The sequence below is a fragment of the Metopolophium dirhodum genome, chromosome 5 (genome assembly GCF_019925205.1).
Source record: "Metopolophium dirhodum isolate CAU chromosome 5, ASM1992520v1, whole genome shotgun sequence".
Classification (NCBI taxonomy): Eukaryota; Metazoa; Arthropoda; class Insecta; order Hemiptera; family Aphididae; genus Metopolophium; species Metopolophium dirhodum.
In genome coordinates, this window is record NC_083564.1 from 18,555,286 (window position 1) to 18,582,559 (window position 27,274).

The window sequence follows — 27,274 nt, forward strand, 5'->3', positions numbered from 1 at the left end:
TTAAAAATAAACAATTTTAATAATATAAAAAAAACCTTTTAATCGAACATCCTTAAATTCTAAGATAGAAAAATAGTAAAATATAAATTATTATAAGTTAAACATAAATAAGTTATTAGCTCTAATGAGTCTTAAAATGAGGTGGCCTATCAATGACCACACCAGCATAAATTATATAATCAGGCATATTGGTATCTAATTCCATGAATACCCATGTATCGGTGTTGGGATTGTAAATTTCTATAGATTGATAAAAAGTTGTGGACCTTTTGACTCCACCCATCGCATAAATTAAACCATTGAATGCAATTACAACTATATAAAAAAACATAAATTAAAATGCAATATGTTTAAATCAAAAATTATAAGTTACCAGGCCTATTTCGGGAGTGATGTATATCAGAAATAGTATACCAAACTCCATCACATGGGCTATAGATTTCAGCACTTTTAAGATCTACCGATCCATCATTACCACCAACAACATACATAACACCATTCAAGACACATACACCAGCACCATATCGACGTTGAGACATTTCAGCAATATTTGACCATGTGTCAAGACTGGGATCATAACATTCAACACTATTAAAAATAACTGAACCATCGCATCCTCCTACCTAAATGATTCAGTTAAAACAATTAATGCTTAATTATTTTAAATAATAAAATCAAGTATTCATTTACCACGTATAAAAAATTGCTGAGCACTCCAACGCCAATCATTTTTCTTTTAGTAGTCATACTAGATACCTTTTTCCATTCATGAATACTTACATCATAAACTTCTACTTTGTTATATGTTTCTGTTGAAACATCAGGCACAGCTCCACCAACCTTGCATATATTAAATGATTATAGTATTCAATTAGTAATTGGTGTTTAGGTATAACTTACTACAAATATACAATTATCAATTATACCAATTCCAAAATCTTTTCGATTTAATAACATGGGAATGTTTAGAATCCACAAAGGAAATTGTACAGATAAATCAAGCATATACATCATAGACACAAAGTTGGTTGAAACAAAACTGAACAAAAAATTATCTTTTACTACGATTACTTCACTTTTAGCATTAACACAGCATGTATTCATTTTTGGTGCAAAGTGCCATTTGTTGGTTGATGGGTCAAGCCAAACTTCTTTGTAATCTTCTTTATCATTGTAAGAACAAAAAAACGCTAAAACAACCTGACAAAAATAATAAAATAAAATATTTGTTATGATAAATAAATTGGAAAAATAGCAGACTTTTTGTAATGCACCCGGTCTAGGTTTACAGCGAAAATTTTCTGGAATATTACAAAGCGGTTCTGTCTTAATTAGATGAAAATTTAATGCTTCAATCACATAATCTTTACCTAAAAAATATTATTATAATAAAAGGTTCATAACAGAGGTATAATTAAAGAAAAAAAACACACATTTAGAACTTTCATTGAGAAGAGGTTCCTTAAGTACTTCTTTTAGTATGTATTTTTTTGATACCAATGGCAAACGTACTTGTTCCATTAATTTAGGCAAAATATCTTTTCTACAATTTAATTCATATTTTACCCAATTAATCACACATTCAAATACCTAAAACAAATCAATACAATTTAATTTTTAAAAATGCTACTGTAGGTATGTGATTAAAACATGTAAGTAAATTGATCTTAATAAAATATAACAAAACTGAACACCTACTTTTTCTTCAAATGAAACATTAAGATCCTCACAGGAGATAAGCTTTATTACTTCTTCAAAAGGTAAAAATAAAAACTCATCACATTTAACAATTTCTCTGAAAACAGAATTAATAATTAATAGTACCTATACTTAATTAATGTATTTTTTTATTTTAAATCGAAAAAGGCATATACATTTCAATAATAATGTACATATTATATATGTCTTTTTCGATTTAAATAAAAAAAAAAAAATACAATAGGTACTGATGGAATTAGAAATACAAACTAGCTATATAATTTAAAATATATCATACAGGAAATTTTTTTTAATATACGCTTCAGAACTTGATAACAGTTCCATACAGCTGTGCAATTCAGCAAATGATTTGATGCCAAGACAATTTGAAGGCTGTAGTTGTGTTTGTAAAAACTCACAGCACACGCCTTCTACATAGTGTAACTGTAAGAGATTTGCAGAAGGTAACAAAACCTTGAGAAATCAACAATCAAGTATTTTATAATTTTGGTGTAGGAAAGATAGAGTAATTCATATATTAATTTATACCTGTACATTTTCTAGGGTGACCGTAATTTTTCCATTATAAATAAAATCTACTAAAAGTTTTAAAATTGTAGAATCTATTTCTTTTATAACAACATGATCTTTGGTGCTTTCTTCAAACCTAGTGAACATTGCATGGAAATACGGAGAAGCTGATACTAAGACATTTTTGTGTCCAAATACTATAGTACCATCGTCAGTTTCTAATTCAATATCACAAAAAACTTTATTTCTAAAAACATAAATTTATATTTATTTCTATAGTCAATAAAATATCTCACAACATACGTTTACATACTCGCGTAATGATTGCAGACCTTTAAATACTCCATTTATGTGAGAGCAATTTTCAAATGTTGCATATTCACAATATGTACTATCCAGTATTGCTACTTGCTTTGGTATACTTCCAAGCGAACAATTCTGTACAGCAGTGTCTTCCATCTGTGTAAATCGTACATAGGTACATTTTAAAAAATGTAAAATTATTGGCTAAATAAAATGTATTAGTTTTGAAGAATACTTATTTTAAAATCATAATGAGTTAAAACTAATAAACTTGTAAGTTGTAAATAATAATAGAAAATCTAGAAATACAAAACTAATAAGAAATTATTCATTTATTACTAGGGCAAATTTAATATTAGGTATTATTATTTATCACAAATCAAAATAATATGTAAATATTTAAGTACCCTCCTATGTTGTTAATTTTTCCAAAATATATAATACAAAACATAAAATATTAAACTTGAGTGTTTTATTTTAGAATTTATGTGAAAAAAATTTAAGTACCTAGGTGCCTAGGTAGGTAATTCATTAAATTGAATTTATTTATTAATTAACACCAGGTTGGGCAATAATTTTGAAAGTAGTACAATGGGTAATGGTTTACTTTAAATAATACAATAAAGATAAAAGTTTTGAAAATAGACTTAAAAAAAAAAATTAAGTGAAAATGCACAGATAATAAGTCTTTGCAATGTTGGTGGCCATCAACCAGCTTATGTATTGGTGGCAAACTCGTTTGCCATATTATATTTAGACGATTGTGTGGAGCCCCCCAACTCAATTGATGCCTTGCATTGATTTTAATTTCTAATGTTTTTTTGAATACCTATTTAATTTTTTTTTTTTTGACAAAATTGATTATACAGAACAATTCAGGCGATCAAAATATTATCTTGTCTATCGGTATTACAGATCGATGTTCTAAAATGTATAATATACCGATGGACTGCAGGGTGCAGATAAAAAAAAAAAAATTTTAAAAACACACTTTTCCATAAAAACATTTAAAAAAAAATTTTAAAAATTGCACTAAAAAGACAAAAATAATTCTCTGTACTTAAAAATAATGAAAAATTTATTGATGAAAAATTTAAAAGTGTGTGGTGCTCATACACTTGACATATATTCCCAGTCACTATCTTATAAACATGATTGAACAAAGAAGTGTATGTGAGACTTTCCTTGGCTTTTAAATTTTTCATCAGTAAATTTTTCATTATTTTGCTCTTATACTTGACATATACTGCCAGTCACTATCTTATAAACAGGATTGAACAAAGAAGTGTATGTGAGACTTAGCTCGGCTTTTAATGTTTTGTATGATGCACCACACACTTTTAAATTTTTCATCAATAAATTTTTCATTATTTTTAAGTACAGAGAATTATTTTTGTCTTTTTAGTGCAATTTTTAAAATTTTTTTTTAAATGTTTTTATGGAAAAGTGTGTTTTTAAAATTTTTTTTTTTATTTTTTATTTTCTACTTTTTAGTTGAAAGTAAATATTTTTATTAAACGTTTAAGAAATATGTTTGTGAAACAAAAAGAATCAAACTACTGGTGATTATGATTTATTTATAAATAAATAAGTTTATGTGGTCGTGAAATGACAAGACATTTATTTTGTTTGCCACAACCAATTGAAATTTTTTTATATTAACAATTTCATTATGAGACCATTATGTGTATTATATATTTTGTTATTTGACAGTACTTATAATTTATTGTCCGTCATTTACAATTGCTTCCGAGATATTGGGACGATGTTGTCTCATTCTGTCGATTTCATCCAAAGCGTCAACGTTACAGAATGTCTTGCCCGTTATTTTTGAAGCGTCCAATTCTTCGATACGTAGTCCATCGAGGCTACGAACTCTACTAATGATGACGTACGCTTGACCTTGTACGAATAGTTTCTGTCCCAAGTTCAATATCTGCGAGAGATATTACGGCGACGTCGTGGGGACAATCCTTTTTTTTTTTTTTGGTCCATGTCCCAAAATGACAACGGATTATTGTATTGTCATCCAAGACCAAGGTCTATACCAATTTTCAGAATTTTTCATCTTCAAAAAGTGCCTCAAATCGAGCGCGCAAGATTTGATCACAGACAGACGTGAAACCAAACTTAAGAAAAGTGTTAAAAAGGTACGAGATCATATACGTTAGGTATTCGTGTGAAATTCTCTAATTAGATATTTTAAGAATAATGTTTGGTAAAATCCGTGCAGTAAAATTAATGATATAATAGATGGGTATAATAGCGGGTGCCCAAAATAACATTATGGAGTAACCTACCTCAGTTATTCAGTCGTCGTCATCTGAACAACAAAAAAAAAAAAAAAATGATACGATGACTACGATTTATTTTATTATAATTTCTTATTTTTTATTATACGTATTATACGATTTATTTATATATTTTTATTTTGATCGCCTGAATTGTTCTGTATTATCATAAATGTATAATGTATTATTGACCAATGATTATAATTTATAACATCGAAAATACGAGAGGTGTAAGTGGCGGGCGTCAACTAAACCTGAGTGGCGGGGGGGAGGAATTGCCTTCTGGGCGGGGGTCAACTATGGACCTGCAGTACCAAAGATTTTCACCAATTGTAATATAATTTATAATAGTTATGATCACAAGTCTTAACATTGCACAAAAAAACAATATTATGATTTGCCCCCCCCCTCCCCTAACCCCGAGCCCATCTTATTATTCAACATTTATATTAATTTATACTGCAGGCCGCACATTTTGGTTTGCTTTTGATAAAATATACACCATTAATGGACTTGAAAATTGTAAGACATTTTGAAATTCCTAAAAGCTTATTTAAATAACATTTTTTTTAAATTATTATTTGTATTTTTATTTATACCTATAGACATTTCTAATTTCATAAAATGCTCACGGGCCGGTTAGAATACTTCCACCGGCTGTATATGGCCCGCGGGTCGGGCAAGCCTAGTGTAGGTACTTAAAATTGTTTTAAGTTAAATTTTTTCTTAGTGCTTACCTACTGATGTGAAAATTATAAGCTCTAAAATTAAGAAGAATTAAAATTTTAAATTAGAATATTATTACAGTATCATAATAGGTACTATTTAAAAAATTGACATTTACAAAATGATTATCCATTTTAAAAGATTCAATGCTCAAGACGTGTTTTTCTTACCTTTTTACTATAGCAACCAAAGTTTACGAAATCGGCGACAATAAAATTGTCGTTCACGTTATTGACCAGATTATTCTACGGTATGATTTTATGTAGATTTAACGTTGAATGAAAATTTAAATTCTATAAAAAATGTGGTAATTACTACAATTCAAAATAATAAGAAGTTAGAACGCCTTAACTTGTTACTCGACTTCGTGTTACTCGACTTTCGCATTCGTGTATAATAGTCAGTAGGTAGTATTTACTTATCGACATCCGACAATAGACAAAAGTATAAAACGTTGACAACACGTGACCAAGGCTCTACATACAATATCTATAATAGTGCCCTAACGTGACGAGTTCTATGGAGACGGCGCGGACTAAGATATAATATTATGTGGGTGAGTGGGTGACGGGGCATCGGGCATCGGAGTCATCGGACACAGAGTTGTACTTTGTCCCGACATTTCATAGAGACACGCAGATTTAATTTGTCTACCCCGTCCTGACCATGGTTGAAGTAGATATTATAATAACATTTCAACCATGGTCCTAACCACAATCGGACAAAGCCCGCGAAACGGTTCGCCCCACCTTAGGTCATATACAATAATGGATGGAGCCACTTTTGCCGTGTCCAACATAACCCCCCACTTATTAGTTATTTTATAGTGATTGCAACGCATGCGCAATAACTCGTTGTACCTTGAAATTAAATGGGTAGTGGGGGGTTATGTTGGACACAGCCGGTATACGAGAAATACACACATATTAGCTCCCATCCATTGTATATGATCTAAGCGCCCCACCAGGCACGTAGTCAGAAAATATTCACTAGGTGGACCAATGTTAGATGGGCCCCCTACCTTAATATATTACCTTGTACAGTTGTAGGGGTGTTCGACAGACGAGTTGACGACCATAATAATAATATAATTCTATATGAATCAATATAATGACAGTACCCTTACTCAAAAGTATTTTAAAAATAGACATAAAAGTATACAACAGTCACTGTCTAGATAAGATAAGAATAACATGACATGCTAGTATACTATAATAATATGGTACCAGTGTTGGGCTTTAAATAGCAATTATTTCCTAATCAATCGTTGACGATATTATGATTTATAAAAAATAAATTATCACCGATTTTTAGTAGGAACAGAATTTAAATGTAATACAATATACATATTTTATTCCAGAAATGGACATGGATTGAATTTAGTTACGTAACTTATTTTAGATTCTAATTAAAACCCGATATATTTGGTTTTATTTGTGTAATATTTAGACAATATTAAAAACTTGAAATTTCATTAAAATTAAAAGCCCCCGTATAATAATGGGCCCCTCTGAATACTTTGGGTGGGCCGGCCTACGGCCGGACACATAATAGGGTGGGCCTGGCACACCCTGGCCCCCCCTTAGCTACGTGCCTGCGCCCCACACACCACCATAGATATTATAATATATTTATAAGATAATATTATGTTGTATTATATTCTTATAATACCTATGCGCGCACCGCAGCCTTTAAATTGTACCCATTCTAAGTTTTAAGGGGCCCGGCGCCAACATAATTTCGTACACAAAAATATGGAAAATGGAAACGAACATGATAATATTATATAATTATATCATGGAAACGAGCCCGCGCACCAACATGATGTTAGACCTTTTTTGTTTACTTCCATGGTCGACGGGGTATGTCGTGCGGAGTCGGCTTGTCTATCATTCCTATTTCAAGCATAGGCCCAAGGACTAATAATTAAAATAAAATCAGGTAAGTGAATGTCACTCTGCTGTACAGTAGGTTACAAATGGGTCAATGTATAATGGATTGTATTAAACTTGACTTCAATGATATAATAATATCATTGTACTTATACGAAAAACGATTCTGAGCGGAGACGGTTTGTCAGTCTGGATATTTTATATTGTTATTATATTTTATTATAGTCTGTAAGTTGAATTAATATTATAAATTACAACAAAATAACTAACATTTTTATTTTTATTTTTATTCATATGATAAACAAAGCGTTAGAAATTAAAATCCCATTTTAAGCGGTTTTTTTGTAATTTTTCGGTGGTTTTACCCGTGGCATTAAATAACTATTGAAAACATCGAAAAATTACCTCTCTAAAGTACCGTCTTGATACAATTTTAAAATTGGCTAATCCCCCCCCCTCAATGCCATATTATTATTACTTGTTTAAAAATTTTCATCAAGTTTCGAACTGTTGTCAACTAGTAAGCATGATGTAAATTCATTCAGAATATTCTTACCAGAATATGAATTCATATTTTCAAAAACATTGTACATGGCACTTGCATACCAATGTTCCTTAAAACAATCTGTAATTGTTTGGTAAAAGTATTTGGTAATTCAAATAGTTATCATCATAATACGTATAAGGCATTGGCGCAACTAGGGGGAAGGTGCTTTGGGTCCTTAGCACCCCCTAAGTCAAAATTAGCAGTAAAAATCGTTAGGTGTTAGGTCCCAATGGATCACAAAAAAACCTGGAGCTTAAGCACCCCCTAGTTCAAATGTCTAGTTGCGCCAACTGTATAAGGACTTATGAGTTAAAAAGTTAAAGTTAAGTTAAAAAGTTAATTTTATTTTAACTTACTAAATTTCTTTCTTAATTAACGTGAAATTAACGAGTTAATTTTTCATTTTAAGGAGTAAGCTAAGTTAATTTATTTTGTTTTTAATTTTATAATATTTCACTATTTCAGTTTATTTTGTTTTCATGTCAAAAAATATGTGTCGTAAATTGTTTAAAGTTTAAAATTTATATCATTCGAATCTAACTTATATGGAAATACTGTATGAAGTATTCACACTATATCCTATAATTTAGTTTTGGATTGGAAAAAAATTAAGTACGCTAGCAATGTAGGTATAAACAAATTAACTTTTTTTTAACTTAATAAAAAGTTAACAAAAAGTGTGTATTAACTTTTGACTTAACTGAGCTAACCTATAGTTAAATTAACTTTTAACTTTTTGTTATTGGTGCATATTAACTTAACTTAACTGAGTTAAAAAAAATCGTTAACTTGTCCAGCCTTGTATTATATTATTTTATAGTTCTTGCAAGTTGTCAGCTATACATTTTATATTATTTAATAGTACCAATAGTTGTATATTTATGCATGAGATATGAACACATACTTGTAACAATGTTATTTAATTCAGTAAACACATTTTCACGTTCTTCAATATCATAATCATAAATAATATATTCACTGCAATCCGGATTAATTGTACTGTTTAACATGCCTGTGACAAAACATGAAATAACATCATTATGTTATATTACCTAACAAGTTTAAAATAATACTTAATATTGAATTAAAAACTATAGTATTTTTTTATGCTAAACTATTGATGACGTTCTATAAAAAAAATTCTGTATTAACATACAGCTTTAAATTATATATTATTTAGTAGGAGGGAGTGGGTGATGGGTCATTAATTAAATTCTTTGTTACTTAGGTTTGAAATATGCTCACCACACCACTGTATATTATAATTGCTTTAATTCATTAAATTGTAATAAATAATCATGTTAGAGTAGGTATACAGAGTGTAACATTTTAACTTAACTGAGTTAACCTATAGTTAAATTAACTTTAAACTTTGAACTTTTTGTTATTGGTGCATATTAGATTAACTTAACTGAGTTAAAAAAAATATTAACTTGCCCAGCCTTGTTTTCTCCTAGTCCATTTTTTTGGTATTTTTAGATTCTTTCAAAGGTTTTAAAATCGTTTATGTCCTTAATAGCAATTGACATTTCTTTCCATAAACTTCTTCAATTCCAGATCTTTCAGAAAAAAATTTAAGTATTTACCTACAGTAGGTGTCGAGTGTACCATTGAGTACCTACCTAAGTCACTATATTATGTAATGTGTTAAGTTTGAAAAATGATAATTCATTCCATACGAAAAACGATTATGCGTGAAAATGATTTGTCAGCCATTATTACTAAGTTGGTTGCATTAAATTCAACGTCCTTTCTTTTTTATCATGGTATATAACTATCCACTATGTTCCAATATGTAGGTAGGTACCACAATATATGCTGATAATGAGCCCCTTACGATCCGGATTGTCAATATAGAACCATCTTTCTCTTCTTAATTACTTTACACATATTACATATATCTAGTATTTACCAATATGTAAATGTTATTATTGTAATGTAAAATTTGGACTACCAGCCTATACTATTAATAAAATGAATAAAATATATAACTTGTAAAATCTAGGATATTAACCCAAGACCCCTAAAACAATCTCAATCTTGAGGCCCCGATGCATTTTACACGTCCTTCTGCCTTCTGCAGCCTCCAGCACTGATAACACCCGTGAACTGTAATCATTTCGGTAGTCAATATACCCTTCCAATAGGTACCCATAATACCGCCAAGTGTAGTATATTATGTAATTATAATAATTTCATATTATTATTTATTAGTATATTAGAAATATATAGTTTTTATCTGAGTGGTAAATATATTATATTATATTGTATAAGCTCGATCAATACATATAGTTAAAACGTAACCAGCTATACCAATAAGTCAATGGGTGTAATTGTAACGGGTCTTGGGGCTCAGGTCAATATTCAAATTCTGGGCATGCGTTTGATTACCTACTACTAAAGGCGAATGGCAGTATACTGTGTAGACACTAGACATACATCAAATTATGCTTGGAACGTGTTAGATCTTAACACCGCTGACATTATAATAATATTGTAACACGCACTTATAACGCTATACGAGTATTATTTAATGCCCAACAGTGTTTTTCGTTATACAAAATAATAGCGCTATTAGTGAATGTCGAGATTTAAAATATGAACACATGTTTATATTTAGTTAGGTCCGTTTGATTCAGTTGTTTACCGTACGTTACAAATTATAATATATTAACGCTGTTGTATTCGTCCAGTGGTGCATTAAAAATAATGTATGCGCCGGGGCGAAATTTAAATTTGATACCGTCACTCATCTCCCACCACCGAATAACATTAACATGACACAAAAATCACATTTTTACAGTGTGTTTTTGTTTTAGATAGGTAAAGGTGCTTCATGAAATTCAGGTTAAATGAAATAAATATTATTATTTTCCTTTTTCCGCTTAATTTATACAGTCTAGACCACGATCCACCCCTAAAATTTTCCATTTGGTGGATGTACGCCTTTCCCCCCCTAAATTTACCACTATATTCATCTATCATTTTAAGGGTATCATATTATTACTGTATAATAATATAGAATAAGTTGGTGTGGGGTACGTTGTGCTTAAATTGCATACACAACGCGCCGTCTTGTAAAAAATATTCATATTTCCGATTTTGTACCAATAACATATTTTTATTGTTATTATTATTATTATTATCCGTGGACTGTAGTGTGCCTGTGTGCATTTCTTTATAATTTATAATGACTTATAACGTTGTTGGTTTTATTTACGTGAATGAGAAGGGTTCCAAGAAGTGACTCATCTAATCACTTTGTTAGACATACGATTGAAGTATTTATACCAACTTCTAATATCACACTTCAATTTTCTAAATCTTAACTTGACTTAATATTATACCAATAATATACATAAAAGGAATACTAACATTTATTTTAAAACTACATTTTAATTGCTTTTCTCCTTTCTTATGACGACAATATCCATCACATTATTTAAGATTCTGAGCGGAGCGATGAATGCATTGATTTTACAATAATGTGTTTTTTTTAAATTTTTTTTTTAATTTGTATCTGTCATCATCTTTTAGGGCAGTAAAAATGCTTGGATTTTCTTCAACAGCACCTTTTATGATAGAAAAGTGGATCTAGTTGGTACTTTGGGGGTCCTTTAAATGTCCCAGTAGTTTCAAAATAAAAGAAAATTAAGCTATTAAAGACATAAATGATTTTAAAAAACCTTTGAAAAAAATCTAAAAATACCAAAAAAATGGACTAGGAGAAAGCAAGGCCGGGAAAAATAAAAGAAAAATTAAGAAAAAAATTTTGGTTTTTGGTGTAACTCTAAAACAAATGACCGTAAAAACATAAAATTAAATGTTTATATTAGCATTTTAGATACACCATAACATTTTCAAAATATTTTGACTTGTTTTGAGCTATATTTGCGGACATTTCCAGTTACCAAATTTTAGATTCTGAGCGAAGCGATGAATGTCTTGATTTTACAATGATGTGTGTTTTTTTTTTTTTTTTTTTTTTCTTTTTTTTTTAAATTTTTTAAATTTTTTTTTTTTTTGTGTCTGTCATCACCTTTTAGGACAGTAAAAGTGCTTGGATTTTCTTCAATAGTAACTTTTCTGATAGGAAAGTGAATCTAGTTGGTACTTTGGGGGGTCAAAAGTTAACGTGCGACGTGAAAAACAAAAGAAAAATTAAGGAAAAACGGGAATTTTTACGCAAAATCTGTTTTCAAGAAAATCGATTTTGGTTTTTGGTGTAACTCTAAAACAAATGACCGTAGGGCCATGAAATTTTGACTGAATGTTTATATTAGCATTTTCTATACACCATAAAATTTACAAAATATTTTGACTCTTTTTGAGTTGTTTACGGCCATTGTCAGTTTTCAATTTTTTTAGTTTTTTTTTCTATAAATATCAATAAAATTTTATCTGTTGAGTAAAAAAGCTTGAAAATTTAATAGAAGGCTCCTAGGTTATTGTTTCAAAGGCAGATGAAAAAAATTAAAAATCCTTAGTCACAGTTTTTATTTATAAGCATTTAAAGTTCAAATTTTGACAAAATACGGAAAAATCACGAAAATTAGCAAATTATTTTGTGTTGAGAATTCATAAAAATTTTTCTTTTGAAATCTAAGATTTGAAAATATTATATAAGATTACTCATAAGTTTTTCTACCTTTATCAAAAAAAAAATGTCTAGAAGAAACTTAAATTAAATTTTTATGAGCGTCTAAAATTTATATTTTTACAACATTTGATATTTACTCAATTTCTCATGTAACAATTTTCTTATTTTATTGTAATTAAAAAACGAATGACTGTAGATACTTGAAAATTTCACTGAATGTTTATATTATCATTTTCTATACACCATAAAATGTTGAAAATATTTTGACTCTTTTTGAGCTGTTTACGGACATTGTCAGTTTTCAATTTTTTTAGTTTTTTTTTCTATAAATATCAATAAATTTTTATTTGTTGGGTAAAAAAGCGTGAAAATTTAATATAAGGCTCCTGATATATCGTTCTAATAGCAATTGAATAATATTAAAAATACATAGGCACAATTTTTTTTTATAAGCATGTAAAGTTCAAATGTTGACAACATTTATCAAATTTATAATTTATTAATTATTTTGTAGTTAAAAATGTATAAAATGTTTAACTTTTATGGCTAAGGATTGAACATTTAAAACAAGTCTCCATGTAAATAGGTTATATATAAATTACTTCATTCACAATAATATCATCAAATATACTTGGTAATATCATAGGCTGACTGGCCGCTTTCGCTCAGAATCGTTTTTCTTATACAATGATATTATATCATTGAATTCAAATTTAACACCATCCATTAAAGTGGCCCACTTGTAACCTACTGTACAGCAGAGCAATATCCACTTACCCGCCATTTTCAATTAATTTGCATTTTAAAATAATTAATTAGATCACACACACATATAATATAATGTATAATATGCTTGTTTTTCTATGGACAAAAAATTATAGTACTTATACGTTTTGAATTGTAACGTGTTCACTTTCAATATTGGTTATTTTTTCTTATACATTTTTCGTTTATTTACGAAATAAAGTGTAATCCTATAAATGGTAATACAACGACTAAGATGTACTGCCAAGCGACCGTGGTAATTATATTCCGTATTGAGCGTAGTCCGCTTAAAAAGGTAAATAAAAAAATACACATAATATTATAACAAAGTCTAACAATGGATTGGGGTTTTAACTTTTAATCGAACAGTAGCGGCTATTCCCAACGGCCACTTTCAAATTCGGCTGACAGTGGGTATAGGTACTGGGTTGGATATAATATTTTATAAACAAATAAAAAGTTTTTGGTTACGATTTTCGGTGCTAGTTATTTGTATAGTGTTTATAAACACAACAGGTGTAGGTTGAATTAAATTTTATAATCATATAATCATAAAATCAATATAAAACTGTTGAAAAATTGTCCTAGTGTTGCTTTTTTTAGTTTGTTTGACGTTGACAATATTTATGTTGTAATTTGTATTCTTATTTTTTTTTTTTGCGTTTACCAGATATCATAAAAAAGGTTGCTGGTTTTTGGCTTCCCCTCCCCCATTCCAAAATCTTGGATATGCCACTGTAGGTTGCCATACTGAGTCAAATTTCCAAATTAAATATTTTTTACAGCGCTCTTATTAAAAACGATTTCCATACTAACTATCTATATAAGGAACATAAAAGCAACGCTCTCTATTTCATCACGTCTGAACTATACACGCGGTATCATTTGAAACGTTATAACCGAGGTTAAAATACTTATAAAATATAATAGCTACAGCATTGTTCTATTCGTTATAATTTTGTGTCGAAACGCAAACGTCCTTATTATTATTATGATATCTTCCCACTTTCTCCGGCTCGCGTCGTTATGTACATAATATATATAATAGGCTTGCGCAGATGATGATTGAACAATTAGAACTGTTTTAGAGGTCAACTATAATTGTTTAATAATTGTTGGGAACGATAAGGCGACTTCGGCAAATTGTTTACGTTATAATTAAAAGCCTATTCAAATATAGATTATAGGGAATTATAATATGCTCTGCGAGTACATTTCTTTTAATAAACACATATTTTCGAGTTTCGAGGGAAGTCCTTCGTACACACATAATTTACTATAATACTGGAGTACCTAATTAATATGCATACCTACAAAACGAGGTATCGATATATGGCAATTTAAACAGAATTATGAATAATATACCTATAATATATATATATATAGGTAAATAACAATTATAAAATTATCAATTGAAATATTAAGTTAAAAGTGCGTGTTCAAATAGTTTACTTTACGAGTGGTATCGTGCCAATTTATCATCGTCGGTTGTAACTTGTTGCGGTAAGTACAACGAAATACGCATTTGGAAAAAAAACTTTTTCTGGTGGTTTAATAATGCCTATTATGACAGCGATGTGTATAATATATTATTGTATAGTACAATATAAAATCCAAATGTTCACACATTCACACGGAACAAAACGTCGTCTGTATTAAAATGTTAAATGTATATTGCATAGATCGTCCGTCATTAAATTACGCCTAATAACATAAATTAATACAAGTCAAATGTTACATCATCGCTTGTGAAAAAAATCTGACTTTTTTTATCATAAGAGTTTTTAAAAAAAAAAATTAACAAAGACGGTATAAAGCCGATTGCGGTCGGTGTTGACCCGTGTGTTGGGTAAACGTTTGTTGTTTGTCTATTATGATAATTATTCCGACCGATATGGCCCGAAAACTGTTATCTCCGTGAGTTTTTTTTTTCATCAAAATGACCCATTCGTCTCATCATTCTCTAAACGTTAGTTGATAGTAAATAAACGTTTGTACTCACATTGTACCGTGCCCAGAGTCGGTATTTACTGTAGCAGGAAGGTCAGGTGCTATTGTACTAATCATTCTACCCCTTCCCCCCGTCAAGCCCGTCGCGGTGATTCCGACTTAGCCATCACACGACTGCAGCCCACCCAACAGTGACAGGTTAAATGCAAATATTTGACACTGCTGAGATAGGTGCCGAATAGATTTTAGCTTGTACTTTGAACGTTCAAGTAGTCAAGTATCTACATAATATGAAATCGTTTACAATAGTGTTACTGAATTCGTTCTAACCCGAGAATCAATACAGTATAAACGCTCAAAAATTATCGTATTTGACATATTTTCAAATTAAATCCATGGTATGGCTGCAGTGTATAGTAGCTGACCAAGTGACTATAGTAAGTAATAATACATATAAATAATTATAATTATGACTTATAATATGGGTATAATGAATAAATACATTTAGATGATTGATGACATAATAATATGATAGTGATCTAATATATCAAAAGCTAACCTAACCTAACCTAACCGCGGATGTTTAAGCCAGTAATGGATTGTGGATTCACCAACAAACGTATAAGGGTGACCAAATTAAAGGCAATATATAACGTATCCAAATTACAGATTGCACTGATATTATATTAGATAAAACCTCCCAAACTCTGAATTTTAATTTACCCTAAGTTCCATTTTAAATAATTAGATCGATATAAATTAGGTTGCACTTATTACTATATTCGCAAAAAATAGGTACGCTCTTTTTGTAAAATATGCACGTCGTGTTTTCAAAAATTGGCGGTGTAAATAACCAACAACTTGTTAAGCCCGTTTTTAGTGTCTAATTATTATGCAAAGGCAGCCGCGGAAAATTATGCAAATATGTATTATTTAATTTGCTTATTTCACCTTATTATTTAATTAATTATTATAATAATATTATGCAACGTAATATAAATATATAATGGTTTAAACTGTATACTTAACATAATAATACCTATACATGTCTTTAGACATGTTGTGACTATACATATATATTATATACACATCAGTATCACTACAATTATATAATGACAACAGATCACTTTATAAGAAGGTATATAGTGGAAAAGAGTTTACCAAAGAAATGTTATAAGATATTAGGTATTATAACTATCCGTAATATAATTTATGACTTAAGATGAAAAATACTCATATAACCCGCACTACCCAGTGTACCCGCCCACTAGAAAATGGTCCTTCCTGTAGTTACGCCACTTAATATGCATGTATATTGTATAGGTTCTTTCATTTTTCAAACAACGAGCTCGTATTGTGTCGCCTTGCGTATTGTATAATATAATATTTATAATAGAGGAAACGCCAAAATATTCAACATCAACAACATTTAAACTTTCCAAAATATTGCGCTATAGAAATTAATTAATACCCCCCCCCCCCCCACGCCATACGCCTCCCAAACACCACAGCCGTACAATTCATTCCGATCTCAAATTGAAAACCTTCCACGAAGAAGGTAAACTATTTTACAAACGCTTATAATAATATAGTCGTATATAATCTCTCCAACCCTATAATTCACTTGTCAAGAACCTAGGTGTCTCCATGATTTCCGGTAATCCTACAGACGTCTCAAACATAAATTGTGTCGTGATCTGCTATATAGCTGATGCATAATATTAATTACTAATTGCAAATTATATTGATATTTAAATAAGATTTTAAAAAAAATCAATCGTTCCTCAAAATTTGATCGCGTATGTATTTTTTTTTCGTTGTATGTTTAATGCATCACATACCATTCTTAGTATTCCATATTATACCTATGTGATTGCATACATTTCTTATGAAAAATAAACGCACGATATAACCCACAGTGGCGTAATTTAGACAATTTAGTCATGCAAGTGGAGGGGGAAACATTAAAACATTTAACCCCCCCCCACCACTAAAAATAAAAATACATTTTATTTTTTTATCGTAAGCACGTCTCAGTACAACCATTGTGATCTGTATAATGTTAGTACATGTATAAACTTTAAATACATAGTAAATAATTACATACTTTTAATAGAGTTATGCGTATAGTTTCGTTGAATAATCCGCGTAGATGTAAAATACTCAAAATAATTTTTAAAAGGTTTGAAACCAACCGACAAATTCTGATTGCATCACTGTTCTAAACTCCATGAATATGTGCATGGGTTTTCGTAAAAAACTTCCAAAAATCACTTGGAAGCTAAACTGCATTGTTATGCCGTATTTTAATTTATTTGTTTAATTAATAATAATTAATAATATTTTATTTGTTTAATAGTGATTAACTAATGATAAGTGTTTATTACGAAGTAATATTATTATCTTAGCTATACGTACAGCTGCTAGCATAGGGCAATCGGGTTTTTATTAAAATATACTAATTTACTTATATATATAAAATATACTATAGAGTACCTAAAATACCAATATATTTAAAGTTAAATAAGTCCTTAAATATTATGGCTTGCCAGTTTAAAAAAAAAAAGTCTTGGAAGGGGATACGACACCTAAATAAGCCCCTTACATATATGTTGCAATATCCAATATTATACCTAGGTGACGAAATGATGTGAGTAATAATTAATGATTAAATGAACGGTTTTCCTGTGATCGTATTTTATTCGGGTAAATTCGCGTGTGATATATTATTATATATTGTGTTATCAGTGGCGTAATAAATACTGTAATAGTGACGATAAAGTGTATTATAATTTATAATAATCTGTCATAAAGAAGGGATTTATCGATTCCGCTGGCTACTGTTCATAATAATATCCATATATATATTATATCGGTTCCGCTGAGCTTTTAAATCCCTACAAATCGTAGAAACTAGCTAAATAGGTTATTGCTGCATTAATATTTTAGTAAATTAATGAATTTGAACACAAGTTATTTGTTTATTTTTATTAGTAAAGTTGAACTTAATTGCCTATGTATATTTTAGGCAAATATAAATGATTAAAAAAAACGATAAGAATTTCAAAAAATAAAAATACACTGAAACCTCAATAACTCGAATCGGTTGGGGGCGAAAAAAAATCGAGTTATCGAAATAATGTTGTGTACTTATTGAAATGCAGGGGCCAAGCCCGGATTAAGACATTTTGAGGCCCAGGGGCCAATGTTTTAAATGATGCCGATCAAAAAAAAAAAAAATATACTAATAATAATTTATTATGTACATTATGTTTATAATGTATATATTATTTAATATTAGGTAGGTACCTGTTATAATAAATATATATAGTGTATAATGAATAATGTATCATTTTATTTATAAATTATAATTTATAAGCTATTTTCCTCGCTAAATAATCATCGATTTTTTTTTTAGGTGATTTATGCAGTGTTATAGCCTATATAACGAAACAAGTAATGGACAAATCTGAGGCCCCTAAATAATTTATAACTATCGAGGCCCGGAGGACCCCCCCCCTTAATCCGGGCTTGGCAGGGGCGAAGATATTCCTTCGAGTTATCGAAAATTCGACTTACCTATAGACATTCGAGGTATCGAGATTTCACTGTATATTATACTTATTTTTGGTAATATAATTGGGACACAATAACACATGTTTTAAATAGGTGAATTATTTAGAAATATTAAATGCTAAATACCAATAAATATTTTATTCTACGTAAGACTATAATAATATTATACTACTTACTACTTGATTTAATGTATATTATATAGCCGGCGGAATCAATATACGAATGCATGAATAAATGCAAAACATGCGCGCAATGTCTGACTAAAAACATTTCTTAAATTCCTTATTTTTTAGTTACTCGCAATGACAGACAAAAACAAAACAAACGATCTGTATGAAAAAGTTGACGCAATAAATTAATATACTATTATAATATTATACTGCATTCCCCCTATCGTTGAATACTTGAATGTCATCGTTTATAGTGCCGACGATTAGAGCGGCGACACGAATATTGTGTGTGTAGGTTAGATAATTTGTGTACAAAATAATATTTGTTTTGTGGTTACTGTTATCGGTACGCGTTTTAAAAAGCTCGCATGGCGAATTGCCGAAACTCCGAGATCCAATCGGAAAAATAAATATACATCAGCTATTTCCTTGCCCAACGCACATACTTCTTCTTCTACATTGATGCCATTTGATGTATAATATATCCTCTAATACAGGGGTCGGCCACAGGCCCAATCCGAGGGGAAATAACTGGACCGCCAAGAATATATTTTTTCAATGCTGTTTTTCCACAAATAATAATAGATACCTATATTTTTTTATCTATTTTTATGTTGTATTTGGATGTATTTTGCTCTACATACATAATATACGAAACTTCGTTATCTAAAATGACGTTTTTAAAGAATAAATATCGTTCAAGATTAACTGATCACCTGCACCTTCAAAACACTCTGCGCATTAGTTGTTCTCCGAGAGTAGGTGGGTACATTTAAAAAAAAAACTGGCTAATATTATTATAATATTATTATATTAAATTGTTTGCTTTAAATAGCTTAAACTGTATTTTTAACACAAAAATAAACGGATTATATTACCTAGTATTTAAGTTTTTTCTAGCCCTCGACAATTTTTACAAATTATCTGGACCGCCATAAAATTTAATTGCCGACCCCTGCTCTAATATAATTATAATTAAATCTGTTCTAAATTGTTTATTCTTCGGCTAGGTTCTAAAATGTAATATCTAGGTAGTTATATATTATATTATGGGATTTAAGTGCACTAACTATAAATTATAATGCATAATATGTTATGTTATATTTATCATTACCCGTTACTATTTATAAATTATAATCTATAGTCAGTTTAATTCATAATAGTTAAAATTAATTAATTTTTGTTAATATTTCATTAAAAAAAAATATTTTTTTATCTTTATTAAATAAATTATTTAGATAAATTATTGTAACGCATACAATCGTAACGACTAACGAGCGTTATAGATCCCATCCCCCAAATCCTTCTAATTCAAAAGTTAGTAATTACTATAGTCTATAATCAGTACTAACTAATAGTAACTGCTAAGCATATATCATACAATTTTCAAAAATCAAACCTAATTACAATATTATTGATTTTTTTTTTACGAATGTTATGTTGGGGGGGGGGGCTTGAATTCCCTCAAAAAACGTTGGCTATTTGTGGATGTGGTCATAAATAATATGTTATTACTGTCTATATTTTGTTTATATTTTAATCTCGTTGTAACGAATAAATATAAAATAACGTGGGCACCGTCGTTCGTCATAGGCGCATTAGTCGTTACGCAATCGCGGTCGGATAGATTCGTCACGAGACGACGTCGTAAACGTAACAGCTGCTAACAATAAAAAAAACTGAAAAGATGAAAATAGAGGTGTTATTTTTAAAAAACGGCTTTGTGGATATTTTTGGCCCATCGCAGTGGGCCGCAATGGAATTTACCACGTACCAGGCGATGGCAATAATAACAATATTATGTCATAAGTATTAGGTATTTATTATTTAAGACCGTAGTGTATTGTTATGGATGTTATAGTACGGTACTACGGTAAAATTACTAAAATTATAAATTATAATATTATAATCATTAATTTAATCAATGTTATTATTAAGACTTAAGTCGACATACTTGTTTGTGTTCTTTCTTTAGCCCACGAGCAATATAGACAAAACGCATTCGTAAATCATATTTTTTACGCTTTTGAGTAATCTTAGAAAAACCGGACTGGGTCAATATTTCGGGCCAAGAATTTTTTTCCCAGGCCAAAAATGAACAGTGAACAAATAATTTTGTCATAAGTGTCCATGATAAAAACCATTATTATTTTTAAAAAATTCAACATTTTATATAGATATAGGTATGTATTAATATATACATTACACATAATATTTAATATTATTATTTATTATAATAGTATTTTTCTGAAAAGTATTGGGAAATTTTTACTTTCACTCCCCCTAATACCAACTAGATTAGATTTGCTACCAGAAACCACTCTCAAAGTTAAAATTGAAGCATTTTTACTTCCCCAAAACGTGATGACAGGTACAAAAATTTTTTTTTTTAAAAACACACATGATAAAATCAACTAATTCATCACTCCGTTCAGAATCTAAAACGACTAAAATACCTAGCTAAATATGTCAAAATAATATTTTTGTAAATACAAAAATAATAAATGATAATTCATATTACCTATTAGTTATTACTTATTAGTTGGTACCTACTTTAATTATCTTCCAACCATACCATAAGCCGGGTTAATATTACAAACTAATTTAGCTTACGCATTAAATATGGTCGTCTCGATAACTTCAACCTGGATAATTCGATTTGTTTCTAGTCTCCTGTATAGTATTGTATCTAAGTTATATTTGAAATACATAGCCCGAAAAATACACAAGTCGAAATTACTTTTATCCACCTTGAGATTTGAGTTATCAAGACTCGACTGTATAAGTATAATTATAATATAATATACTATATTATTATAGTGTACTACGGTCTACGGTTATCTGTTACTTTTTTATAGTATTTATTTTTTGTCATTATAAAATGTATCAATCGTATGATGTTATCTACTTACTAAGAAACAATTACGTAATCATTTTCATACATTGATGTTTTCAATATTTTCAAAGACTTGATTATTTTCCAAGTACAATACAATCATATACATACAAATCATTATTCATAAATAGGAAAAAGAAACCGATAAACGTTATTAAATTATTTAAATTTACTACATAATGCATATAGCATTAAACATACCTGAGCTTAGTTCTTCAGTTTTAACTTTTAACGGGATTTTGTTTTTCATATTATGCTGAATTAAAATAATGAATCAATCTTTTTACAATTTTTGCTCGAGTCTTAAATAAGTTTTTATATTTTTTTTCGCGTTCTCTAGCATCATTACCACCAGGTTATTTATCCTGTAAAATCCAAATTCATTTTGAACATTAAATAAATTCAAGACACTTTTATGGAAGACGTCAATGTACAATGTACCTATAATATTGTATAGGTACAGACAATACAGTATACTATAATATTGTATAGGTAAAGACAATACAGTATACTATAATATTGTATAGATAAAGACAATACAGTAGACTATGATATTGTATAGTCTGAAAGTCTCACTTCACGCAAAAAAATAAAATAAAACACGGAACTATGCTCAACTTACATTACAACAATGTTTTTGGTATCTGCAACAAGTGCGAGCATAAGTGTTCCGTGTTTGGTTGCGACGGCGGCGTTGTTATTAGTTATTACGAGTATAATAAATTGTATAAATAATAATAATTAAAAAATTTATTACAGTTTATTATTTATTAAATCACTATACAAGCTGTTAGGGGTTAATAATATCTGTATATGTATTTCGTACCTACATCGGTACATCGAATAAATTGTTCAAACAAAATATTATATAACTTCAATTTTAAATTTAATACTATTATCGATTATAGATTAATCGGTATAATACTTAAAATCACACGAGCTGATAAGGTAGGTATACTTATTTATGCATTATATTTTTATACTATATTTTTAATTCATAAAATATCAGGCCATTTAATCTGTTATTGTAACGGGCCACCGGGACTGCCCCTGCCATAGACCTATAATTATGTTATAGGTCTATGGCCCTTGCAAATATGTTATCCTCAATAATTTTGGTAACCGGTTGTTTTACTCAGGAGATAACTCGAAAAATCATAAAAAAAAAAACGATTATTTACACGAATGCGTTATATCTATATATAATGCGCGCGCAGGTCTGATAGAGCCGATAGAAAACAGTTTTGTGCTGACATCCACTTAATAAAATGAATATTATATAAATATAATATTAAATCATAATATATTTCAATATTTGTAGATAATAAATTATTATAATTATCAACTATGACGTCGTGGGGCCGAGTAGCTGGTCCACCCCGCGACGAAAACAACGCAAACGATATCGTAAATCCGCCAACGACACGTTTTTCCCTTTATAAATTGCGCGTACCGTTTATCCACATTCCGCGCGGGTCGGCGGTCCGCCGCCGCTCCGCTCCACTCCACTCCGAGCCACCGGTCGTCGTCCACACACGACGGTACGACACGCCAGTCCACCGCTCCACCGCCACCACTCCAGTCGCGTCGCGTCAGCCGTCCCGACCGGTCGTCCGTCCGTCGTGTGCCCGTTTGCGGATCTCGCGCACTTTTTCCATCGGCCTTGGCTCGCCGCCGATATTAATGTTATTATCATCATTTCTCGACGACGACGGCGACAACGACACCAAATGCCCACCACCGCATTGACGGCCTCTACCGACGAAGAGAAAATACCGAGAAAAATAAGAAAACTCGGAATCGCTCGATCATTATAGATATCGTCGCCGCCAGTCGCCACTGCAGCCACTTGTCGCCACCGTAATTCTGTTTATCTTCCGCTGCGTGGCGCGCGCGATGGACTGAAAACGGAAAGCTGTGCGCGCACAAGCCGCGAAACGTCCGACGACACGCCGCGCGAGTGCAGTTTGTTAATATCACTGTTGTTTAATAACTATTTACGCATTTTATTCCGTCGACAGATGTTCGAAATAGTTCAAATATAATTAAAATATATATATTGTCATTAACTTACAATAGTAGTGTTGTAGTACGCTGTCTTACGGTGTAGGTAGAACCTAAGTTATCTGGTTCGAAGATCACAACGCCTAGGTTGGACCTGTCGTCCGATTGTAATAATTAAGTGAGTTGTACGCCGTCCGCAGATCTTTCGGATTCGGTCATCTCGCAAAACGATAATTGAACAACATGAAAGCGGCGAGTCCGTTTGTTGCAAACAAAATGGAAACCCGATACGTCGACAACGACGAAGACAACTACTCGGATGCCAGCTCGTCGCTGGCTCCCAACGGCTCCGTAGTGTCGACAGTGCCCGACAGACACGGCTTCCTAGGTGGTACCCAGTACCTGAATGAATCGTAAGTGCTATAGGTATTACGGGACTGTTTTGCCTTTTAATATTAATCTTGTGCAAATTTACACCTTTGTGGGCCAGCTTCACGTTGGCATATAGCTTTTGTAGTCTTTAATCTATTGTGATTGTAGACCATAGAGTAATATGTCGTGGACTGTGTTGAAGAGTTTTTAGCTGTTTTTATGTTTTACACATCATTTTCTAGTAATAGTGATAATTTCGATATTTTTTGATTAACAAGTCGATTAAATATTTATGTTTTTCTTTGCCTTAAATGGAGAACAGTAATTAAAGTACATACCTAATAAAAGAAAATTATTGTTTATACATCTAAAATCTAAGAATGTTAGGTAATACCAATGTTACCGCCCATAATTTCTTTTAAATGAAATATAAATACCATTCTATCTAGTCACATTATGATCACCTTAAGAATAATATCTGATAAATAGTAATATTATAATAATTGTCATGGTCATTATTATTTAAGTGAAACTAATTAAAATAAGATGTGTGATATGTTATAGTTTGTTTTGTATTGTATTGACCACACCTTAATTATTATTGTGAAATCAATGTTGGCAATCGCAGACCTCTAAATATAATAATTCTTATACTTTCTTTATCATTGTGAAAGTTTCACCAAAATAACTGACTGATTGCAATGGTATATAAAATATGATTAATACATTCAATCTTATAAAACTTAGTTGGGTATGTCTAGTGCATAGGGTTTGTCAAAAAAAAATTATAAAGATGTAAAAGATTTTGAATATTCCTTAAAAAAACATGTCGACAATCCCAATCTGAAAGATTTTAATTAACAGTCAAATCAGGCAAATAATATTATTATTATAACTGTACACTTGCAATATTGTGTATTATTGACAATGGTTCAAATAATATTGAACACAGGAAGTTAAATCCTCTTTTGGTCATCCTAGCTATTTGGTATGCTACAGTGTGCGCATTGCATACTTCCTGTTTGATTCAAAATTATTATGCATTTAAGGGTATTGCATGAAAACAACATTACAGTTCACTAGTTATGCTTATACGTGTATAAAGGAAGTATATTTGGTTTGCTTTTAACTCCTCCTCCCTGTTCCCCTGTCCCATGTGTGAGAACATTTTCTATACTTTCTACAGATATCCTGAATACATGCCTACATAATATTATCTCATTGCTGTGTGAAATTTTTATACCTAACAAAATGTTTGATTGTAGGAAACACATGATATCAGCTAACAAAACCATAGAACGTGAACGAAAATGGCTTAATATGACTGCCAATTGGGATAAACAAATGATTAGGAGTTTTAAAAAAGTAATAACATTAAAAATAATATGGGTACCTACCTACATAACATATTTTAAACATTTTATCTTAACATTGCTACATTTTTTTAGGTACAAAACAGATGTAGAAAAGGAATTCCACAATCAATCAGACCTAGAGCTTGGTTGTACTTGACTAAAGCAAATAAATTGTTGGACCAAAAGAAAAATCTATATTTCAAGCTGTGTGACCAGCCAGGAGATCGTAAATGGATCGAAGACATAAAAAAAGATCTGCATCGACAGTTCCCATACCATGAGATGTTTGTCGACCAAGATGGAACCGGGTAAATTGTAATGAACATTTTAAAAATGATTTAATATTGTTTAACATTAGTTGCATATTTTTTCAACAGCCAAAAAGAGTTATTCAATGTTCTCAAAGCGTATACAATATTAAATCCTGTAATTGGATATTGTCAAGCACAAGCTCCAATTGCTGCATTTCTTCTCATGCACATGCCAGCCGAGCAAGCATTTTGGTGTTTTGTAGCAATTTGTGATGATTACCTTAGTGATTACTACAGTCCAGGAATGGTAATTGAACATATTAAACAATAGGTACTTTTTAAATGAACAGCACTTAATTCAAATGATCTATTTTATGTTTAGGAAACATTGATTAGAGATGGTAACATACTTTTTGCATTATTAAAAGAACGTGAGCCAAAAATTTATAAACTGTTGGTGAGTGTATGATCTTATATTGCAATAATGTATAGTTTATAGTTGTGTTTATATTAATATAATTTATTTTTTAGAAAAAGCAAAGTATTGATCCAATTATGTATATGACTGAATGGTTTTTATGTGCTTTCACAAGAACATTGCCATGGCCCACCTTGTTGAGGTTTTGGGATATATTTTTATTTGATGGTAAATAATTTTAAAATCTTTTCCAAATTCAATTTTATATCCTCTATTAATTGTAGGTGTTAAAACATTTTTCAAAATGGGTTTAATAATGATCAAAATATCGTTGCCAGAAAAATCATATTCTGATCTCAAAAAACGTTTTCCTACAATGTGTGAAACCTTAGAAGCTTTGCGAAATCCACCATTGCATATGCTCGAGGAAGAGAGAATTATCAAGAAGGTATTTTTACTCTTATATTTTATTATTTTTATTGATAAAAGTATAATTTTCCTTTTTTCTGGTCTAATAGCTCATACTGTTAGAAATACCTGAAGACACGTTCAAATATTACCACATGCAACAATCCTCATTGAGACGAAAAACAAAAGAAACAAAAAAAATTCGAGAAACTGATGTGTTTTGAAAATTTGCAATGACCATTTTAAAAAGTTACCTTAAGGAAAACAGGTTAATAATAAGAGTATAATTCTGATCTAATATATAAAATATATATTGAACTGGTCCTTTAATTTTATATATTGACAAAAAAGAATTTGTATTATTATTGTCAGTCTTCCATATTCATAATATTATATTTAATATTATCTTATTGTTATATATTTTAAACTTTATGTAGGAGATTCAAGTAAATTTGTTGACTAATTTTTTATTTTAATTCATTCGGTGCTCTAAGTGTAAATAAAATAATTATTACTTTCTA

At 30.1% G+C, this 27,274-nt stretch overlaps 2 protein-coding genes across 6 annotated transcripts; one reads left to right on the forward strand and one right to left on the reverse strand.

The window, feature by feature from the left end:
• Nucleotides 1-23,475, reverse strand: LOC132944964 (kelch-like protein 2). 5 transcript variants are annotated; one of them, XM_061014541.1, is made up of 13 exons: nt 23,399-23,475; nt 22,147-22,310; nt 8,893-9,000; nt 2,543-2,688; nt 2,248-2,476; nt 1,997-2,172; nt 1,699-1,795; nt 1,434-1,590; nt 1,261-1,370; nt 901-1,200; nt 691-840; nt 374-623; nt 1-315 (listed from the first exon to the last, which is right to left on the reverse strand). In XM_061014541.1, the coding sequence occupies exons 4-13, from the start codon at nt 2,686-2,688 to the stop codon at nt 122-124; spliced, it is 1,809 nt and encodes a 602-aa protein (XP_060870524.1). In that variant the 5' UTR covers nt 8,893-9,000; nt 22,147-22,310; nt 23,399-23,475; the 3' UTR covers nt 1-121. The 5 variants fall into 5 exon arrangements, with proteins under 5 accessions (XP_060870524.1, XP_060870523.1, XP_060870525.1 ...); XM_061014540.1 differs by lacking the exons at nt 8,893-9,000; nt 22,147-22,310; nt 23,399-23,475 and adding exons at nt 5,720-5,842; nt 5,902-6,261; XM_061014542.1 differs by lacking the exons at nt 8,893-9,000; nt 22,147-22,310; nt 23,399-23,475 and adding an exon at nt 19,056-19,328.
• Nucleotides 23,415-27,274, forward strand: LOC132944968 (TBC1 domain family member whacked). The gene is made up of 8 exons (XM_061014548.1): nt 23,415-24,362; nt 25,587-25,686; nt 25,770-25,984; nt 26,054-26,234; nt 26,310-26,384; nt 26,459-26,573; nt 26,630-26,793; nt 26,864-27,274. The coding sequence occupies exons 1-8, from the start codon at nt 24,193-24,195 to the stop codon at nt 26,975-26,977; spliced, it is 1,134 nt and encodes a 377-aa protein (XP_060870531.1). The 5' UTR covers nt 23,415-24,192; the 3' UTR covers nt 26,978-27,274.

Excerpts from the sequence above, each read along its gene's own strand:
- LOC132944964 (XM_061014541.1), bottom strand. The coding sequence starts at position 2,688 with ATGGAAGACACTGCTGTACAGAATTGTTCGCTTGGAAGTATACCAAAG. Across the intron at positions 624-690 it reads TCAGCAATTTTTTATACGTG|GTAGGAGGATGCGATGGTTC; the intron begins GTAAATGAATAC and ends TGAATCATTTAG. Across the intron at positions 316-373 it reads TCACTCCCGAAATAGGCCTG|TTGTAATTGCATTCAATGGT; the intron begins GTAACTTATAAT and ends TTTTTTATATAG.
- LOC132944968 (XM_061014548.1), top strand. The coding sequence starts at position 24,193 with ATGAAAGCGGCGAGTCCGTTTGTTGCAAACAAAATGGAAACCCGATAC. Across the intron at positions 24,363-25,586 it reads ACCCAGTACCTGAATGAATC|GAAACACATGATATCAGCTA; the intron begins GTAAGTGCTATA and ends GTTTGATTGTAG. Across the intron at positions 25,985-26,053 it reads GTCGACCAAGATGGAACCGG|CCAAAAAGAGTTATTCAATG; the intron begins GTAAATTGTAAT and ends TTTTTTCAACAG.